The 18,631-nt window shown below is 47.8% G+C and overlaps 7 protein-coding genes across 7 annotated transcripts; 3 read left to right on the plus strand and 4 right to left on the minus strand.

Moving 5' to 3' along the window:
* Positions 1-649: 649 nt before the first annotated feature.
* Positions 650-1,800, minus strand: N7443_003269 (phosphatidylinositol-specific phospholipase C; the record flags this gene model as incomplete). Its single annotated transcript, XM_056883325.1, has 2 exons — positions 650-1,498; positions 1,519-1,800. 2 exons carry the CDS (start codon positions 1,798-1,800, stop codon positions 650-652), a joined length of 1,131 nt encoding a protein of 376 aa, XP_056745166.1.
* Positions 1,801-2,275: 475 nt separating this feature from the next.
* N7443_003270 (uncharacterized protein) lies at positions 2,276-3,782 on the plus strand (the record flags this gene model as incomplete). Its single annotated transcript, XM_056883326.1, has 3 exons — positions 2,276-2,617; positions 2,668-3,566; positions 3,623-3,782. 3 exons carry the CDS (start codon positions 2,276-2,278, stop codon positions 3,780-3,782), a joined length of 1,401 nt encoding a protein of 466 aa, XP_056745167.1.
* A 375-nt stretch (positions 3,783-4,157) lies between these two features.
* Positions 4,158-5,846, minus strand: N7443_003271 (putative MFS multidrug transporter; the record flags this gene model as incomplete). Its single annotated transcript, XM_056883327.1, has 3 exons — positions 4,158-4,734; positions 4,786-5,603; positions 5,655-5,846. 3 exons carry the CDS (start codon positions 5,844-5,846, stop codon positions 4,158-4,160), a joined length of 1,587 nt encoding a protein of 528 aa, XP_056745168.1.
* Positions 5,847-6,747: 901 nt separating this feature from the next.
* N7443_003272 (uncharacterized protein) lies at positions 6,748-7,921 on the minus strand (the record flags this gene model as incomplete). Its single annotated transcript, XM_056883328.1, has 4 exons — positions 6,748-7,055; positions 7,123-7,525; positions 7,580-7,650; positions 7,711-7,921. 4 exons carry the CDS (start codon positions 7,919-7,921, stop codon positions 6,748-6,750), a joined length of 993 nt encoding a protein of 330 aa, XP_056745169.1.
* Positions 7,922-10,016: 2,095 nt separating this feature from the next.
* On the plus strand, positions 10,017-10,928 carry N7443_003273 (uncharacterized protein; the record flags this gene model as incomplete). The annotated part of the gene is made up of 1 exon (XM_056883329.1): positions 10,017-10,928. One exon carries the CDS (start codon positions 10,017-10,019, stop codon positions 10,926-10,928), a length of 912 nt encoding a protein of 303 aa, XP_056745170.1.
* Positions 10,929-13,455: 2,527 nt separating this feature from the next.
* Positions 13,456-14,028, minus strand: N7443_003274 (uncharacterized protein; the record flags this gene model as incomplete). Its single annotated transcript, XM_056883330.1, has 3 exons — positions 13,456-13,558; positions 13,614-13,828; positions 13,894-14,028. 3 exons carry the CDS (start codon positions 14,026-14,028, stop codon positions 13,456-13,458), a joined length of 453 nt encoding a protein of 150 aa, XP_056745171.1.
* A 2,189-nt stretch (positions 14,029-16,217) lies between these two features.
* N7443_003275 (cation diffusion facilitator family transporter) lies at positions 16,218-18,009 on the plus strand (the record flags this gene model as incomplete). The annotated part of the gene is made up of 3 exons (XM_056883331.1): positions 16,218-16,406; positions 16,473-16,559; positions 16,621-18,009. 3 exons carry the CDS (start codon positions 16,218-16,220, stop codon positions 18,007-18,009), a joined length of 1,665 nt encoding a protein of 554 aa, XP_056745172.1.
* Positions 18,010-18,631: the final 622 nt, after the last annotated feature.

Raw genomic sequence — 18,631 nt, forward strand, 5'->3', positions numbered from 1 at the left:
AAAACTTAATATCCTACTCTTGCCGGTCTTCGACTTTTTCATTGCGCATCGTGCATCGGAACCTGTTAACCTGTTTTATCAACAGTGACAACTAGCATGGTCTCTACAATATAACTTCAAAATTACGAATGTCTCACTTTCTCCTCTTCTATTTGTTCAAAGTCTTGGCATACGCTAGGGTCTGGCCCATTCAATTCCAAGGACAAAAAATTCCCACAAGCCGACCGTATTCAATCCACCCGCCTTCTGCTAAGCACCAACGGCGATGAATAACAAATCATATGAGATGTTTACGGGACATACCACTGGGTAAACGGCATGGAGCCATGGTAGTTTCCTTGTCATTCTTTATGCACTTGTAAGCAGATTGGTTGTTGCAGCCGGGTATGGTGCCGCGGAACTCCGGGCATGTTAACACCTATTCCGGATGTCTTGTAAAGTCAGCTATTATGCAGATAGACGCAAAGAAGCATTTGAAGAATTACACGAGGATGAGTTTTGATAGTTGGGTAGATACCTCGGCCTTTGTGAGGCGTACATACGCTAGGCTAAAAATCGAAGACTTTGAAAGCACTTCGGCGCTGCCATCCACCCAAGGACCGATGATAACGTCTCAACCATCATCTCCAAGGTGCTCAAACTAAGCTATTCACAGACTCAAAAATTCATCGATAAGGTCAGATGGCACGTCGAAATAATCAAACATGACAATACCAACCCGCTTGCCCTTTTGCTTCTTCAAAACCGGTACAAGGCGCTGATTAACGCCTCCCTTGGGAGTCAAGGTGCCATTTCCAATAGCCATAATGCGCGGCCACACAGGGGGTACATTGTCTGTGTTTTCACTTGATGCCCAGGTCCAGAATAGGCTGTCGGGGTACTCGGTAGTCGCCTTGACAATGTGATTTGCTGTAGCATTGTATTTCCATTGGATGTTCACGGTCGCATTAGATCCCGCGGGTGTTGTAGGCTGGTAATAATCTTCAATGTAAGCGGTCAAATTCTTCCTCTCGTTGTATGTAAGAGCGATATTCGGATCATTATCGGTCCATAGGGTTGGGGAGAAGTGAAGGCCTGGCATCTCGGTCGTGTAGGAGCTCGCCAATTGGTCGAGGTCGAAACGGCGCATCAGGGTGATTTTTCCACGCGCTTCGCCCAACGTTCCAAGTTCGCTCTTCTTTTGAACAAAGTAATTCCGCGCGACGGGAGAGGTCAGCGTGTTGTAGAGCTTGAGCTGCAGTGCTGCATCGTTGGACGCGTATTTGGCGGTTGATCCCTCATACTGGAGAGACAGAAACAGGGTCTCTGAGGGGTGGTCATCGAGCCATTTGTAGAAGCCAAAGAGCACATCATCTAGAGTAGCGATCTCAGACAGTAGAGCCTCAGAGTGATAGAAGATGATGGTGGTGTTGGTAGGATCAAACGCGTAGCGCAAGTCAAATGCCCGGATTCCCATGTTAAGCATGTCGATCCAAGACAGCTCTTGACAGCGGAAGGTCTCAGGGACCGGGAAGTGACCTGGTTCAGATCGGTGATTCCCACAAGAGAATCCTGAGTGGCCTGGCTGTAGTTCCATGTCGCGCTGTCGTGGGTGCCAGGGATGTTCATATGGATCAGCAGAGTGTCATCATTGTACTTTTTCATCCACTCTGCCTTGTTTCCTGTTTCTTTCACATATGAGCCAAATATAGGGGTCGCGTCGGCAAGCACCTTATCCAGAGCAAATGAGGCCAGTGAAGATGAATAGACTGGCGAGGACCACGCGGCCACCATGGCCAGGGCAAGGGGCGCAGCCCGCATAGCTAGAAAAAAAAATCGGGATGGGAAGATTGGAAAAACCTCTGTTGGTCAGAAAGGAATTATAGATGAAGTCCCAAAGTCAGCGGTCGGGTATCTAGAATGAAACGTGTCGTGGTAGAGATGTTGTATGGTGCATTGTTTACACCTGACACGGCACCTCAGTCTTCGTTCAGTATCCGGACTTTCGGCGCCACATTACTTGTCGGCTAATTTAGTGCCGAACGTGCCTCCAGATGGACCCATTTCTCTGCAACGGCACGTCCCTGACAGTTCCCATCCCCCACGTGGAGTGAAGCCGAAGTGCCGACTGGCTGCGCAAGAGAGGGATCCCAGCCAAGTCGATCGCCGGTTAACCGACCTCTGATTCCCCGTCATGGTCGTTATATTAGACCTCGCGCGCAGTGAGATCTACCTTTTACTTGCCAGTCTCAGGATATCTTTTCACTCCTTCATATCTCATATCCTGGAATTAATCATGCGAGGTACCACTGCTGCTATCGTCCTTGGGGCGGTCGGCCCCGCCCTTGGCCTGAGCCCCTTGGATACGTTCTACCCGCCTACTCTCAATGATACCTCGTACATCTCCAACAGCTCAATTGGAACTTATGGTGGTATCTACAAGGCTCCTACCAATGGTCCGACCGAAGGAACTCCCTACGGCACCTATGATTACTGCTCAATGCCCCACCCTCGTACCAAGGAGTATGAGCTTCCCGAGCCCATCGCCAAGGGCTCCGTAAAGGGAAAGCTGGTTTACCTTGAATATCTGCAGCGTCACCAGAGACGCACCCCATACAACATTCTGCCCGGAGGAGAGGTAAGTGAAGCTGATCTGAAAAACCGTTCTGAGCTAACCTTCTTCGATAGAACCAAGCTTACCAGTGCGACAATGTCCGCCCGTATCTTTACGCTGGACCTAGCAGCCATGGTTCCACCCAGCCAATTCCTATGTACGCCCAGACGTACCAGGATCCCACCAACCCCTTCACCCCGGGTGTAGAAGGAACCTGCCAGTACCCGCAGATCACCATCGGCGGTGTCCAGGACGGGTTTCAGCATGGCAAGGACCTCTGGGCCGTCTACGGTAACAAGCTCGGCATCATTCCCGACGAGCCAAACAGCCGCGTCTGGTTCCGGTCTAGCGATTCTGCACTCACCCAGGCCTCTGCTGGTGCAGTTCTCCGTGGTGTATGGCCCAAGTACGATGGTGCTTTACCTTTGCACCAAATGGTGACCTCGGTCGACACCGTCAATGAGGGTTACTCATGCGACGCCGTCGACACTACGCTTAGTGAGCTCGAGTCCACTGCCGAGTGGAAGGAGCACCTGACTGTCACCGCCGACCTGCGTTCCAAGCTAGGCTCCATGCTCGGCGCCACTTCCAGCTCGTGGCAGAATACCTTTGACCACTTCTCCGACAACTTCCAGGGTCGCCTTTGCAATGGCTACAACCTGCCTTGCAGTACCACCAACTCCTCTGCTTGTGTCACCACGGATATGGCCGAGGAGGTCTTCCGTGCTGGTGACTGGGAGTGGAACTACTACTGGCGTACCAACGCGTACGTGAAGAAGTACATTCAGGTCGTCGAGGGTCTTTTCATCGGCGAGATCGTCACTCGTCTGCAGACTGTCCTGGACGGAAAATCTAGCCTTGACTACACCCACATCTTCATTCACGATGGTGACATTGGTCCTATTCTGGGTGCTCTGGGTATCAACGCTCTCCGTTGGCCCGCGATGGCCTCTAACATTGCCTTTGAAATCTGGTAAGTTTTTCTGGACAGAGAACCATTGCTTGGGACACTTTACTAACTACTCACAGGGAGACTGAGGGTAAGAACAGTGGCCTCTATGCGCGTGTCCTCTACAGCGGACAACCCGTTCAGACCATCCACGGCACTCTGGAGTGGCTGTCTCTTTCAAGCCTTATTGACATCCTGACCCCTTATGTTCCGGAGGACATTACCACGCTATGTGGTTAACCGAGGGATAGCCATGTCAATTGCGGCTACAGGGATCGGTCCCTTGAAATGTGACATAAAATCTAGATCTCAGTATCAAGGCTCAAGCCAACGTAATACATGAAGTCTGCTACTTCTCCAGAACTTTATTTTCGATATACCGCCATGTGCGTCTGTGGGGCCTTGATCTGTTAATGGCTTTATTTTGTAGAAAATATGTAATTTTTGCTTTATTTGCATTATAAAATAATAATTGTGCCGAGTTTTCAACCCTTTCATTTCTTCTCAGGTCCGTTTTTGCAAGTGCGGAGGGAAACTGGCAATTCATTTTATCTCTTCATAAGCTCATGATCGTCGTAATATTCACATTTAATTTATTTAAAGCTCTCTTCATATTCAAACTTCCTCGTTCTCTCTCCTTGCGCTCTTCTGTGTTTCCTCGGCCTGGATTTCCTCGGCTGTTAGTTCACTCTTTGCGTGGCGAATTCTCACCAAAAGCAAAACGATAAGCAGCCCTACAATAGCCAAGCCCGTCTGAAACCAGAAAACGGCTTTGTAACTCTCTCGAACGCCAAGATGCTTCATCTGAGTCTGAACAATATCCGCAAAGCCAAGCATGACGGCAATTCCCAAATGCATAGTACAGTAGATGAGAGCACCTGCAAGTCCTTGTCTCGCCTTGGGCAAGCTGGTAGTGATGAAAATATTGGCGAGGTTGAAACTGATATCGATTGCAACGGTCCCGCATATCATAGCCGGAAAGATGTATGCCCAATAATTACCACCGATCGGAATGATGGCAAAAAGCAGTCCAGAGCCCACGTATCCAAGACATGAAATGAGCATCAAGAGTGTTCCAGATACTTTATGTAGGATGAATCCACCGGTCGCGGAGAGAATCAAGCCACCCACACCCATCGGAGCAGTCCAGGCGACAATTTGAAGAGGTGATCCGCCCATGAATTCGGACATGCTGTCAATGGTTAGCAAGCTTTCTCAAATGGTTGATAAAAACTCAACTTACTAGAGAACACCATAGAGAAGAAAAATTCCCAGGCTACCATAAAGGAACAATAAAGCAATGACAAGGGCTGCCATATGCTTCACTTGGAAAATGTCACCTGGAAGCAGAGGGTTTTGAACAACCCATCCTTCAATATAAGCCAACCCTCCCAACAATATAACACCCAATACAAAGAAGACGATAATGTATGGTGTCCGCCACCCTTGTGGTGCGTACGAGCTATCCGCAATCGCGAAAACGAACAGCGTAGTGCCTGTGATAGAGAAGGCCAGTCCAGGCCAATCCATACGGATGGCAAGCTTTTTCTTTTCGTAATAGTCTCTGGGGACCGAGAAAATTGACGACGCAGCCATGATAGCAGACAAGATGGCGCCAATATAGAAGTACCACCTCCAGGTAAGGAACTGGCCACAGATGCCAGAGACGAAGAAGCCGGCAAAAAATCCCAGAGCAGCACATGCGCCATAGATACTGAAGACAAGGTTCTTCCGAGGACCTGGGCGATACGTGCTACCCAGAATCATCAAGCCGGACGGCAGGAGGGCTCCGAGGGCTAAGCCCTGTAGTGCACGACAGATGATCAACATAAGCGATGTGGTTGAGACGCCGGCAAGAATTGAGGATATTGTGAGCCAGATCGCCCCAGCATTGTAAAGGAGGTATCCTCCGTACATGTCTGTCAAGCGACCGAAGATGAGGAGTGTAGCACACACCACGAGGGAAAGAGCAGTGGTCGGCCATATTGTGGAGGCTTCTGGGATACCCAGCTCCGTGACAAGTGTTGGTAGTAGAAGGTTGGATCCTGTAATATAGAATTCCTGAGAAAGATGTTAGGCTCCTGGTAATGCTATGAGATTAAGGTGACGCACTGCTAAGATCTGGGACATAACAATGGAGAAGCAAAATGCAAGTTCTGACCACGGACTCGAGAAGTGAGATGGACGTTCTCTGCCCAATTTCTCCAGATCAGGCCCACGTGTACATGTGCCCGCGGGCTCTGGATGTGTTGCTTTCTTAGACAACTCGGGCGTAAAAGCCGCTAGACCTGGGGTCGACGACATAATGAGGTTATACTGAAATCATCAGAGCTGGTGTAAATATTCATGAACATAGTAATCGATCCCAGAGCTTATTTTATACTCAGGGGTCCATCACACTGAGAGTGAAATTTCTAAGCCTTCGCGGCCACTCTACCCTTGGCTGCCCCATGCGGACAGTAAAAGTCGAGCTGCTACATAATCATTCTCCGGATTGTTGTCGTGTAGCTTAAGCTCGGACAAATTTTTGCGGGTATCCACAAAACGGTCGTCACTTTTATATAATACCCAATGGGATCTGGTAATAGTGAGTGGCCAAAGACAGAATGCCAAGCATTTCGACTATGAACTTCCGTATCGGGAAGTTGTGCGGAGTGGGGCCTTGGGATCGGTGGCCAGGCACTGCAACCAGATCTACGGGGTTTACCCCCCGGTCAGATCCGAGGTTCTAGAAACAGCATTTAGAATTGGTCAGGAGTAATAGATATAAGCTTGGCATATCTCCGCTAAGGTGGTTGATGCACGCAGGGCGCTTTGGACATTTTTAATAGCGTCACGTGATCATGTTTCCATAGTAAGAGCCAAGATTCTTTCACTATGTGGCACTGAAAAGTGCCCTTCACATCCTTTATACAATTGACTTGGAGTTTTAAGTGCGTGAATACTCAAGCATTCAGAGTGTTCTGGGGAAATCAATATATTGCCAACTTTCTATCCTAAAACGATATGTAACATTGAAACTGTATAGAGCGCAACAAGATTTCTTTTTACTCAGACTGAGAGCCCCCCTCCGCTTTCCCTGCCCGCCATTTTGCGTGACAATAAGAACATCATAATGCATCATTGGAAGTGACCTGCCAAGATGGTTGTATACAGTCTCCATCTGAGCAGCAGACTGGCGTTTCTCGGTAATGGTCATTGTGACCTAGAAGAACGCAGTGGCATCCACGTCGTTTTCTCCAAGGTTACCCAGGTCCCAATTGGTCTCCACGGTCTTCAACAGACTATAATGATTATAAGCGGTATTGTCCTTGGTACCCACCTTCGCACTTGAGACGGCGCCACCCAAAAGAACGGCATAGATTTGGTTCGTGCCGATCGTCAAACCCTCGTCAAAGGTAAGGATGATCAAAGTGCTATCAGTGTTGAAGTTCTCATTGGAAAGCAATGGGGTCAAAAAGTTACGAGACCAGGTTCCAGCAGTGGCGAGTGAACTATCATGGCCATCGTTGGCTGTAGGTCGAATTCGTATCAATTCAAGTTCAAAAAAGCCATGAGAAGGAGAGAGGGAATTGCATACTCATGTTAGGAGTGATGAACATCCATTGGGGCAGTTTGTTGTTGTCCAGGTCTTCATAGAACATGGTGAAGTTCTTCGATTTCGCAAGACGGTCGGTATTCGATGTAACCGAGTTGTAGCTCATCAACGGACTTGGGAACGATTTGTCAGTGACTTTTGCTCTTAGGTAATGTTGGTATTGGGAAACATACTTGTGCTTGCGCATGTAGTCATTTGCACCCGTCTTTTGATTGGCATAGTTTGCCTCAAAGCCGGAATACGGCATATCCTCCTGATACACACTCCAGCTGACGCCAGCGTCTTCCAATAGATCTACGATTGTCTTAGTGCTTGAAGAAATATAGTGCGTGCTGTCGTCGGCGATCCCGAAAGTATTGCCACCAACGGCAGCCACATAGTTAGGCTGAAACTCCATGTAAGCAATAAGAAATAGTACACAAAGCTTTGATCATGTTACCTGAGAAGGATGGGTGATGGCAAAATAATTGGTGAGTGTGATGCCTAGAGAGGCGAGATAGGCGAGGTTTGCTAAAGTCCAGGTTAGTATTAGACGCTACGCTGGAGGGCTCAATGACATTAGGTACTCACTATCCTTTATAGCTGCACTGTAGTCCTCGTTCTCCAGCCAGATCTGAACAAAACGGTCGAAGGTTAAGCCGGCGACACTTGAAGTAGGGGACAGAGTCAGGGCGGTAGCAGCTGCCTTAGCTACGGCAGCAGTGCCAGTCGACGTATATTGCGACTGGGCGTAAGCACCTGATGCCAGCGCGAGAAGCGCAGTGGTTTTTGAGAAGATCATGCTGGACGGCAATGATAAAGAATAAATGGGGTAGATGAGGAAGACTATGATTTGATCTGAGGCTACAGTTCCCTATCTATATATACTCACTCATATCGACGGTATCGAAATGTTATGATCCTTCGTTTCTTCGCTTCGCATGGCTATTCAGCTAACCGAAGACGCAAGCGAGGTAGTATCGTCGCAATACCATCTTATCGTGTTATATCCTGGCAATCGGCCACGTGTGGCGGGAAAGTCCGGAGTGTTCACTATACCCCACTAGGTAATTCCCTAACTCCCCTCGTGAAAAAATAAAGGTTTCCCTGACACGAAGTAATTTGAACGCAAATGAGAGGACAAAGTTGGCGATTACTATCTAATCATTCTTCTTGTATAAAGCCAGATTACCATGTTAAGGATGTAAATGATCAGGGCGAGGAGTGAGCTTGGCAATGGGTGGGATACTGGGTCTTGCGGGGGTATGGCGGGGATATCTGCAAGACTCTGGGTGTTTTCAGGTCTTGATCTTGCACAGGAACATCGTATCTAGTTCCCGCATGTACTTGCGAATGATATCGAGGCTAGTGCACACGTGTGCCAAGGACTTGTGTTTCTGATCTTCTTCACAATATCAAGCTAGTGATGCGCCATGGAATCTTGAATACGTCGACAATCTACAGAAACGTCTTCGAAAACGTCTAGAACAATTTCTATTGCATTAAGAAAGTTACTAAACCCCACTATACGCCAATAGAGATCCAGTCATTACTCAGCATGGGGTTTAGTGCCTAGCAAGCGTGTCTCGGTTAGTTAATACATACAGCAATTCCAAATACTGAAGGATTCACGCCGTTGGCGTAATGCCGGTCTCTATCAAAGTTTTCATCACTATGATAGCTGTGTGGTCCTGGCAGTCTTGCTGGACACGTTAGTGAAAAGGGTTCGGCACTGAGGTGCCTGGATACTTGTTGGAGGGGAAAGAATTTCTAGAGCGAGTTAACGCTGTATGCAGAAAGTTTTGGCTTTCTCATTACGGTCTCTAAGACCAAAAGGTGGTTCTTCACTTCTATCCGCCTTATTCCGCTCTTCCTTTGTAGATCAAATCCTTGAGCCGGCTCGATGCAGCCTCGGCAGCTTTGTCCCGAACCACCGTTTCTTCTTCCCCTGGTTGCATAGAAACTTGCAACCCGTATTCGGGGACTGATCTTACGGATTGACAAAAGACCATTGCCTTTTCAAGATCAATAAGATAGACCGTTTTGAAGACTCATCGAAAGCAATACTGTCGTTATGACGACAGTATTGCCAGAATAAATAGGCGGTGAGCCACAATAGTTAGCGTTATACGGAATTATTTTTCCCGAATCAAGCATGGCGGTATAGCTGATTTTGAAAACTACTGTGTAACAAATACTTGTGTTAATCAAAGCCTGAAATTATCCCAACAGTACTTTTCCCAGATATCTTTTCTTACTTTGCAATTTGGAAAGCCGGACCTTCCAAATATGTGTGAGGTTAGCTTTATTTTGACGGCTCTAGCCTTTTAATCTGCATGCTATTTGAAACTATCCATCGCAGATTGTCGATACGTATCGTCTTCGAAAAGTACTCACTGTAACCATTTAGCAACGCGTAATATGTGCAAAGCGACCGGTGACCCACAAACGGTGAATGATAAACGGTAGATGGTAATCGATAGCAAGTTACGTTTCTTGGCTTGGGCGGTTATCCCCGCACTAAGGCCAATACGGTATGCAGCTCGATACTGTGCTCTATTCTCAGTATATCTGACTCAGCTAGGTCCCATGCAGGCACAAATGTGACTCATTACCATGAAATGCTTCTAAACCTACTCGTAAACAATAAAAGTGGCTGAAAAACGCCAATCATCAGTAATTTAACTTTGGGTTTTTTCCTAAAAGGGGGTTTCCATAGATTCGTGAGTCATTCGTTATCGAAAGTGAAAAATGTAAAATGACTACCGTGAGACGGAGGTCCGTCGGAGCACTTCAGGGTACATAGAATATATAATCAGATATTGAGTCTAATTGGATTTTCAATATATCTCTTGAAAACACCAACATTCAGCCCAAACATAAATCTGCTTCTAATCATGTCTTTAGAAGTTATTGATATTGCAAGAATATCGGACGGCGGATCATCCAAACCTCAAATCCAAGCCAGGGTCGACCTTTTCAAGACGTGGGATATTCCATCGGGGTCAAAGATACTCGAAATCGGCTGCGGGCAAGGAGATTGCACCCTGGTGATGGCCTATCTAGTGGGGGAGCAGGGCCACGTCACAGGAATTGACCCAGCGCCCTTGGACTACGGTTCGTTTGTCGGGAAGCAAAAGCAATCACATCCGACAACAATCGTGCTAACAATTCAAGCAGGAGCACCCATAACCCTAGGCCAAGCACAAGACAAGCTAAAGCAGAGTGAGGTCGGTAACCGGATCACATTCCACCGATCAGATCTTGAAGGGTTCCTCGATTCCAGCGCGTCAGAACCACTTTATGACTATGCCGTGTTCGCGCGTTCAACTTGGTACTTTCCATCCGCCGAAGCATTGACGCCGATGTTGGTAGCTCTGCGCGGAAGAACGAAGTACCTCCGCATTGCAGAGTACTCAACTGATATCCAAGGGGATATTGCCGCTCTGCCACACCTGCTGGCGGCAATTTCACAAGCGGAGTTCAACTCTAGAGACAATAACTTGGACCGTGATGATAATATCCAATCAATTATTACCCCGCAGAAAATTCTTGAGCTGACGCTTAAGGCGGGGTGGGTGTTTAAGAAGGAAGATGTTATTAGATCCCCGGAGGATCAGGAGGATGCGGGGTGGGAGGTTGGTCGCGTCCTCTCGGAGGGTTATCGTATCAGGTCGCGATCATATAGTGGTGCTAGTCGTCAAGAGTACGCGGATGCATTGATCAGTGCTGTTGAGGAGAGCAAGCGTGCACTTGGCCCGAATCCTAAGCTCAGGACTTTGCCTACGTGGCTGGGCTCGTGGGCGTGAGTGAATACTATGGACGAGATCACTTAGCGACTCTCTTATTTTAATTCAGCACTCTCCCTTTCAGCAGCGTTGGTGTTTGGTAGGAATTGATAGTGGTACCTCGCCACTCTAGATGGTAGTGGATATACGTTAGCTGGTCCTCGTCGTAGGCTTTCCTATCTTCCCACTCACACAGCTGGAGAAGTTTGAGAGTGGGGCCGGGTTTACTCGTAGGATCGATACTAGTCTCAACTACGCTCGATGGGGAGGGGCTTAGGGTCGATAGCGCTAATTAGGGGCTGCCGCAATAGCTAGGTGCCGGGGCATAATTCAAGTGGTGTTTCTATATTTCGTACTCCTTAAATTGAGATACGGATCTCACCGTAATCACAATCTTTGTAAAGCCCATATTAGCTAGGAGAACTAGGTCAGGTTTGGGGCTGGTAACGAATGAGATACGTAGTAGAAGAAAAATCTATCGAGATAGACAAAATATCTTTCCCTACTAGTTCTAGCTTTCTATAGGATAAGCACACCCTTCGGAATTATAACTAGTGAGCGACGACGAGGGCTACGCTATATACGGGAAGAATAAGGGGAAAGAGGCAAAACGCAGCTGACGGGAGAGGAGAAGTAGCAGGGCGATCTTACCAGATCGCCATATCTACAGAACAATTCTGGATAGTTCTATATAATATTACAGTACAATAACGATGACTCATTTATAGCTATATAATCATTATGAGAACGGTTCTGCTAGAACTTCAAGGCGCTGAGATAAAAAGGTTAGCGTTATTCGGAAATATTTTCCCCGGATCAGGTAGTAAGAATATAGCGGTAAGGCTGGTTTCGAAAAAATCCTATAACATTGTTTTTATTTTGGTGAAAGTTGAAAAAAAAAAGAATGAGAAAAGAGAGCGACAAAAAGAAGTTTTTATGCAAGCGACGCGATTCGAACGCGCGAAGTTTCCCACTGCGGACGTTATCAGAGATAACCTAAACACAGCGCCTTAACCACTCGGCCACACTTGCTGATTATGATAATCTCCACATTTTTAGCTTCTTATTGTGAGAAACATATTGACCGCTCTCTTCATTGAAACTGTTTAACAATCGAAATTTTCTTTGAATGGCATCGCATTAATATTCTAATCACTCGCATACAAGGAAAAATTAAGCCTGAACTCAGCCAACCTTTATGTAGCATCTAGGTGCCGAGTTACGGTAGTACGTACAGCTGCCGCTGTGCTTGCTGGTCTGTCTTGCCCGGGTGAGACATGATCGCTTCCATTCCGTCTCACAACCAGGAATTCATTCATATATTGCATTATGATCGCGAAAACTTGTCATTTTAGCTTGAAGTGATCGATATACATGCGAGCATATTGACCTGAAGATCCTTCGTATGACCCTGTTGATCCTCGTTTCTTCAAACGATTGGACCCCACTCTAGACCGAACGTGTTCCGAAGAAATATTCGCCCGTGGATATATTGGCTATTGTTCTTGTTGATTTATCTCGTTTAGTGATTAGACTTGATTGATCCCAGTCGGTCGTTGTAAGTGGCGATTGATTGTCGCGGCTTAGAGATCTACAAGATCATTGATAGCGTTTCTTAATGGGAAGCTACCAGACTTTTCCTTCTTTACGATATGTAGCATTCATAAAAGCAAGTTTCAAGGCTGGCTGGTTCTTAGGTCTTTTGTGTGTTCACTCTTAGAAACTTGGAGGATTGTGATTGTGATTGTTCATGGCTTACATACCCGCCAATAATTGCCCCTTACCTCGCTCCCACTTTCGAGTACAATTTATCTGCGAGATTGATTCAACTTGGATCTGGAAGCAACTGCCACAAAAAACATTTCGTACAGTTTGTTGTGGTCTCCTGGTCCTGAGGGTTGTGTTTTCGAACCATCTCTTTATGTGCCCGATTTGCGAATCTACCTACGGCAGGTAATATATGTTCAATAATATTTTCGTGTCAAGATAACACAATAAAGCATATTCGCGAACTAGATCAAGCTTATAGCCATTGTGTCTGTAGAGTAAGCCGAATCAATCTGTTTGGACTTGCGTGGGGCAGAAGGAGCTCGTATCTTCGCTAGGGCGAGTTGTCCAGAAGAGGGATATCGAGTGCCGGTCAACGTAACGCCCAAAATAGGCTTACCTATATCAAGCCTCGGATAAATCTGGCACAATACTTGCGTCTGCAGGGAATATGACGCAGGGTGAAGCTATTGTTGATGCTTTTGTGGCTGCTCTACGGGATGGATCGTTGCCATGAATTATTTTGCGGGGGTGACCGATCGTATTCTTGCTCTCCGCCGGAATGTTGCTGAAGAAGATTGAAGAGATTTCACAAATAATATATTGAGTATTCATTATATAGCATTACATATCGCAGCATGTTGGAAGTACAGGCCCTTATTCTAGTCGACTGGTAGGAGATTCATAGCATCATGGATCTTATTCTTTCTTTTTCGATTGGCAAGCTCCCAGACTCCCAGAAATAATCTCCAAAAACCCCACCAGAAAGAGTCGAATAGAACTAGACAATTTCGTTTTTTGGGTTGTAGCGCGCCGAGTAACCAGAGTGGCGTCTTAGATGCACATCGCAACAGGCTAAAACGAAGTGGGAAAAGTGGATGAGTCTATTGACCAGAATATTAGTATCATACTCAATATGGAACCTCGATTTTGACTTACCCAGTGATAACCATGATCGCAAGAGTAGCGATTGCTCTATTCTTCACATCATAATAATATGTGTATTCTGAGTACCCAATAATGCCAAGAATACCGAAGAATAGAAGAGCAGCAGCGAATATCAGGTCCAAAGCAACGTGGAAACCGGGATGGATGGGGCGTTTAATTAAAATAAGGATGGCGTTGATCAAAGAGTACAACGCTGGGATGGCGAACTGTTGAGGGGTTGTTAGTACGGGCTCCAAGAAGTTGCAACGTGGTTTTGTACTGGTTGACGTACAATAATATCATATATCCAAGCTCCGTTGTGGTATGCGCTGGTGTAGATTGCGATACCGATGACCGACAACAGGAAGGCGAGAACGCGCAGAGCTAGTCTGGGGTTGCTCGCTTCAGATGCTGATGCCGTGCTCATTTTTGATGGGAAAGTAGATATTGATGCGTGGAAATGATGAAGTATGAACTCGCTGATGATCAGATGGAGAAGAGGAATACTAAAGTGGTACTTTATATCCGTATGAGATTGCCCAGCGCTCAACATGTCATAGCTTTCAAGCTTGGCAGTGCAGCCCTTGGTGTCGATCGTCTCTCTTGAAGCATCTGGTAGTTCGTACGGTACACTCTCCTCAAGCCACGCATCTAACAACTGTTTCCCATCAGGGGTAGATTCATACCATTATAGGACGAGCTATTTTGAGGGGTTGAAAAACATTGGGCAATATCAAATTAGCCCCAATGCAAAATGGGAGAGGGATTTCCCTTTTGGGAAGGTATCTGCATCCCCGGGGCGGCGGAAAGGCTGAGCCTCTCTCGGCGCCCGACAAACTGCCTTATGAACCCTTGATCCATCCAATAACTTCAAGCCAAGGCACTTAGGCCTTGAGGCGCAGTTCAAGGTTCTATTGTCCTTTTCTAGTGCTTGGGCCCTGCATTGGTCGGTGAGAAACCTGTTTTACAGCCACTGATAGACTTCTGGAAAGTACGCCTTGTAGTGCCCCGTTATTTGAGGATAAACGGCTTCGTCGGCCCGTCGTGAAACTGCTCGAAATATACCATCTCTACTGACGTGCGCTTCTCTGGGAGTGATTTCACACACTCTCTGACAAGTTGCAAGTTGCTCATAACGCTACGAAGAAGCGAGTATAGTGAAGACGGACCTCTTCGAAAGATGTCGTCATCCATTAACTTGTCCCCAGCCGTAACGTAGACCAATTCTTTTAGTCATGAATTTGACCCGAGGGGGCAACTGTGTACCCGCGATCGGGGCCAATATGGCACCTGGGCCAAATGTAAATTATCCATTCTAGCGGGTGTTGATAATCACATTTTCTATCTCAATGAGGTACATCGGTGTGCTCACTTATTTCCGTGCTATACCTAGTCTCTTTTCAAAGAAGAGTTTATCCCGAAAGACCTCAAGTCGCAAGCAATTGTAGCTTCGGGTGAAGTCTTTCGGCATGGCTGGTCCCCCCACCAATAACAGCATTCGTAAATATTGCACAGATCAACTTCGACGATGCGGAGACAATCCGATCTCCTTAAGAGATCACCCGGCAGAATATTCGATCCATTTGGACGTTAGAAACTGCCATGACTAAGAAAAAAAATCTTCCTCCAAGAAGCTGTAACCGATGCAGCTTGTCACCGTAGCCGAGCGTGGGTCGGTCTTGGCGCGGTTTGGGGGCCAAGTTGAAACCGACTGACTAAAGCGTCCATTGTAGAGTACCTTGGGGGTAGTTATAGCGTGATTTACGGCTGCCATTGGCGAAAAGATTGGCTGGAAATCTGGCTTCTTACCCACGCTAGGCAAAGACTAAGTTTTTAGTCTCTCGCTAATTGCCATAGGGCTTTTCTGGATTCCTGGTTTTCTTGTTAAGCTAAAACTATATTTCATGTGCAGTTTGTCTTACATGCAGATTATTGCATGCCTCTATGCAAATTCCTCGCATTAAAGAGAGCAATTTTGTTTTGTTTGGTTGCACTAGGCATTTCGATGAGATGGCCTGAGATACCTAGTTATAAGGTAGCATGTCGTACAAAATGAGGGATGGGTGGATTGCGGCAGGATGATGAGGTGGATGCAAAAACTCCACAAGGCTTCGACTTTTAGACTACATACAACAAAGGTGTAGCCTGTAGGCTAATTTGTTAACTAGTAGGGCTTGCCGATCGCGGCCCTCTCCCGTGCACGGGTGGGGTATGGTATGGGTTTGCCCATACAAGGACCGCATGTAACATGCATTTGCACACTGCTGACAAAAAAAAAAGTAGTGAACGAAGATGTACATATCTGAGCTTAGAAGGGTTAAAGCATTTCAATAACTCTAAAACTCACAACGATATTGAAACTTGTATAAGGTTATATCAGCAGATACAAAGGGGAAAGTAACGCCATTCCGGGCCGGTCGGAGAGGAGAGTCTTCCGCCCGGCATTAACGGCCAGGCTCCAGTGGCGTCAAGCCTGGACGCTATCGGTTGCGTCGAAGATTTTCCTCAAACCCTCCCTTCATAAATAACTCGCCTTGCCTGGTACTTGGTGTCGACCCTCACTGCTTCTTCATACTCTGCTGCGACCTGCGCCTTGGAGCGCGCCGCAAGCTAAACATGGGGCTCTCCAAAACTAACAGGATCATCATCCTGCTTGTTATCGACACGGCCTTCTTCCTCTTGGAGCTGATCACTGGTATGGACTACTTGACACCCTTTGAAGCTGCATCAAGCTTTGCTGACCTCAATTTTCCTACAGGATATGCCGTCCACTCTCTCGCCCTCGTTGCCGATTCCTTTCACATGGTACGTGCCTTGCGCGAACCTCGAATCTCAACGCTTATCGCGACATGAGCTAACACACAAACACAGCTCAACGATGTTATCTCACTATGCGTCGGACTTTGGGCCGTGAAGGTCGCCAATCAGGAGACAAACTCGAAGATGTACACGTACGGTGTAAGTTGACCGGATTCAGACCCTGCAGTAGCACGCGCTGACATTAAATGCTTGGGAATAGTGGCAACGTGCAGAAACCCTCGGTGCCCTCGTCAATGGCGTCTTCCTAGTCGCACTTTGCATGTCGATCTTTTTGGAAGCCATTCAGCGCTTGGTTGAACCCCAGGAGGTCCAGAACCCGAAGCTGGTCTGCATTGTTGGCTGCCTCGGTCTTCTTTCCAATATGGTGGGCTTGGCCCTCTTCCATGATCACTCCCACGGCGGCCATGGCCACGGTCACGACCATGGCCACTCACACGACGAGCACGATGACGTGGAACAGGGCTACAGCGACCACGTGAGTGACGAGGCAGTTGGGGACGAACGTGGAAGTGTTGCGTCTATCATGCCCGAGAACCAGGTCGGAGTTGTCCATTCGCCGGTCTTGCCTAAGAATAGCCTTCCCCATCCTGCCACTGAGCCTGCGTCTCCTGTCTCACGCAAGCGCCTACTCGCCGATTCCACTCGTGGCACTCGGAGATTCAGTACCTCGACCGGACGCCCACTCAACAATGTGGAAGATATCTACGCACACCCAGCGACTATGCGACAGGATATCATTGCTGCTGGCCGTGGAAACTTTGATGACCCGTCCTCGGACTCTGACAGCCGTGACGATGAAGGCCCAACCGAGCAGTCTGGCCTCCTTCGGCACCGTGACCGCGCATCCAACTACACTGATGAGCACGACGCTCCTTTCAAAGTCCACAACCACGACGAGGACATTCATAAGAGTCACAATCATGCCCAACCAAAGCCAAAGGGTAAGGGCGGTCACGGCCACGACCTTAACATGCGCGGTGTCTTTCTCCACGTCATGGGAGACGCTCTGGGCAACATCGGTGTCATCGTGTCTGCGCTCATCATCTGGTTGACAGACTACGAATGGCGATTTTACGTCGATCCCGGCATTTCACTCGTTATCACGATCATTATTCTGGCTTCTGCCATTCCCCTTTGCAAGGCCGCGTCTCGCATCCTGCTGCAAGCCGTGCCTCCCGGCATGAGCATTGACCACATCAAGGAGGACATTGAGGGACTCCCCGGTATTCTCGGCTCTCACCACCTCCACGTGTGGCAGCTGAGCGATACCAAGATTGTCGCCTCGATCCACATCCAAGTCGACACCGAGATCAAGGGCGAGGGCTCTGAGCGCTACATGAACCTTGCGCGCCAGGTCCGACGTTGTCTTCACGCCTATGGCATCCACTCCTCGACCATTCAGCCCGAGTTTGCCCCCGATGCTGACGCGGAGGAGACCCAGAACCAGATCCAGGGATCATCATCTTCCGCCGAGCCCAACCCGCCCAGCCGTGCGGCCAGTCTGCGGAGTGATCCCCAGGCCTGTCTCTTGGAATGCGATGACCACTGTGCCCGAGGCGGCCAGTGCTGTCCCAAAAAGTCGACTTGATTGATGTTCTTATTCTTCGTCCCTAATCCGTCATTTCACGTGCACCCCACGCGTTTTCTTCCTGGCTATTCCCCACGATTCCCGTCTTGCGCCTGATTCCAACGTTCATTCTTCTAGAGAGGCGCCCTGGTGAAGGACACGTCTACTTGCCATTATTGATATTATGACATTCGATTCGGTCTGGGTGCCGACGTTTGTTTCTTGACATCCGTCTCATCGTGAATGTATTTTTTACCTATACTCAATGCAGCAACAGTCTGGCTAAGACACAGACTGTATATCTGAATAATGCCAACGTAGCTCTTTCCCTAACCAACAATCTAGTCTAGACTCGCCCGTTCCAGCCGTGATTAAGTAAAATAATGTCCCTGTCTCACTCTAATTAAACCAAGACTTTTCAGCCAAGTTTATTTTTACCCTTCACGCGCCCCACGTGACCCTGTCCGGGGATCGACGCGGCATGACAGTTGGAACCCCTTGTTCCGCATTTGCGACACGGCATGCTTTAGGACCATTTTTCTCCTCTCATTCACCTTGCCCCTTCCTTTCTTTCGCCTAAGAGCATGCAGCGTCACTCCTTCCGCTGATTTTCCACCACCCGTGTCGAAAGGGCGCCACTATC

Source organism: Penicillium atrosanguineum (assembly GCF_028827265.1).
Source record: "Penicillium atrosanguineum strain IBT 20685 chromosome Unknown utg000002l_segment0_segment0, whole genome shotgun sequence".
Lineage (NCBI taxonomy): Eukaryota > Fungi > Ascomycota > Eurotiomycetes > Eurotiales > Aspergillaceae > Penicillium > Penicillium atrosanguineum.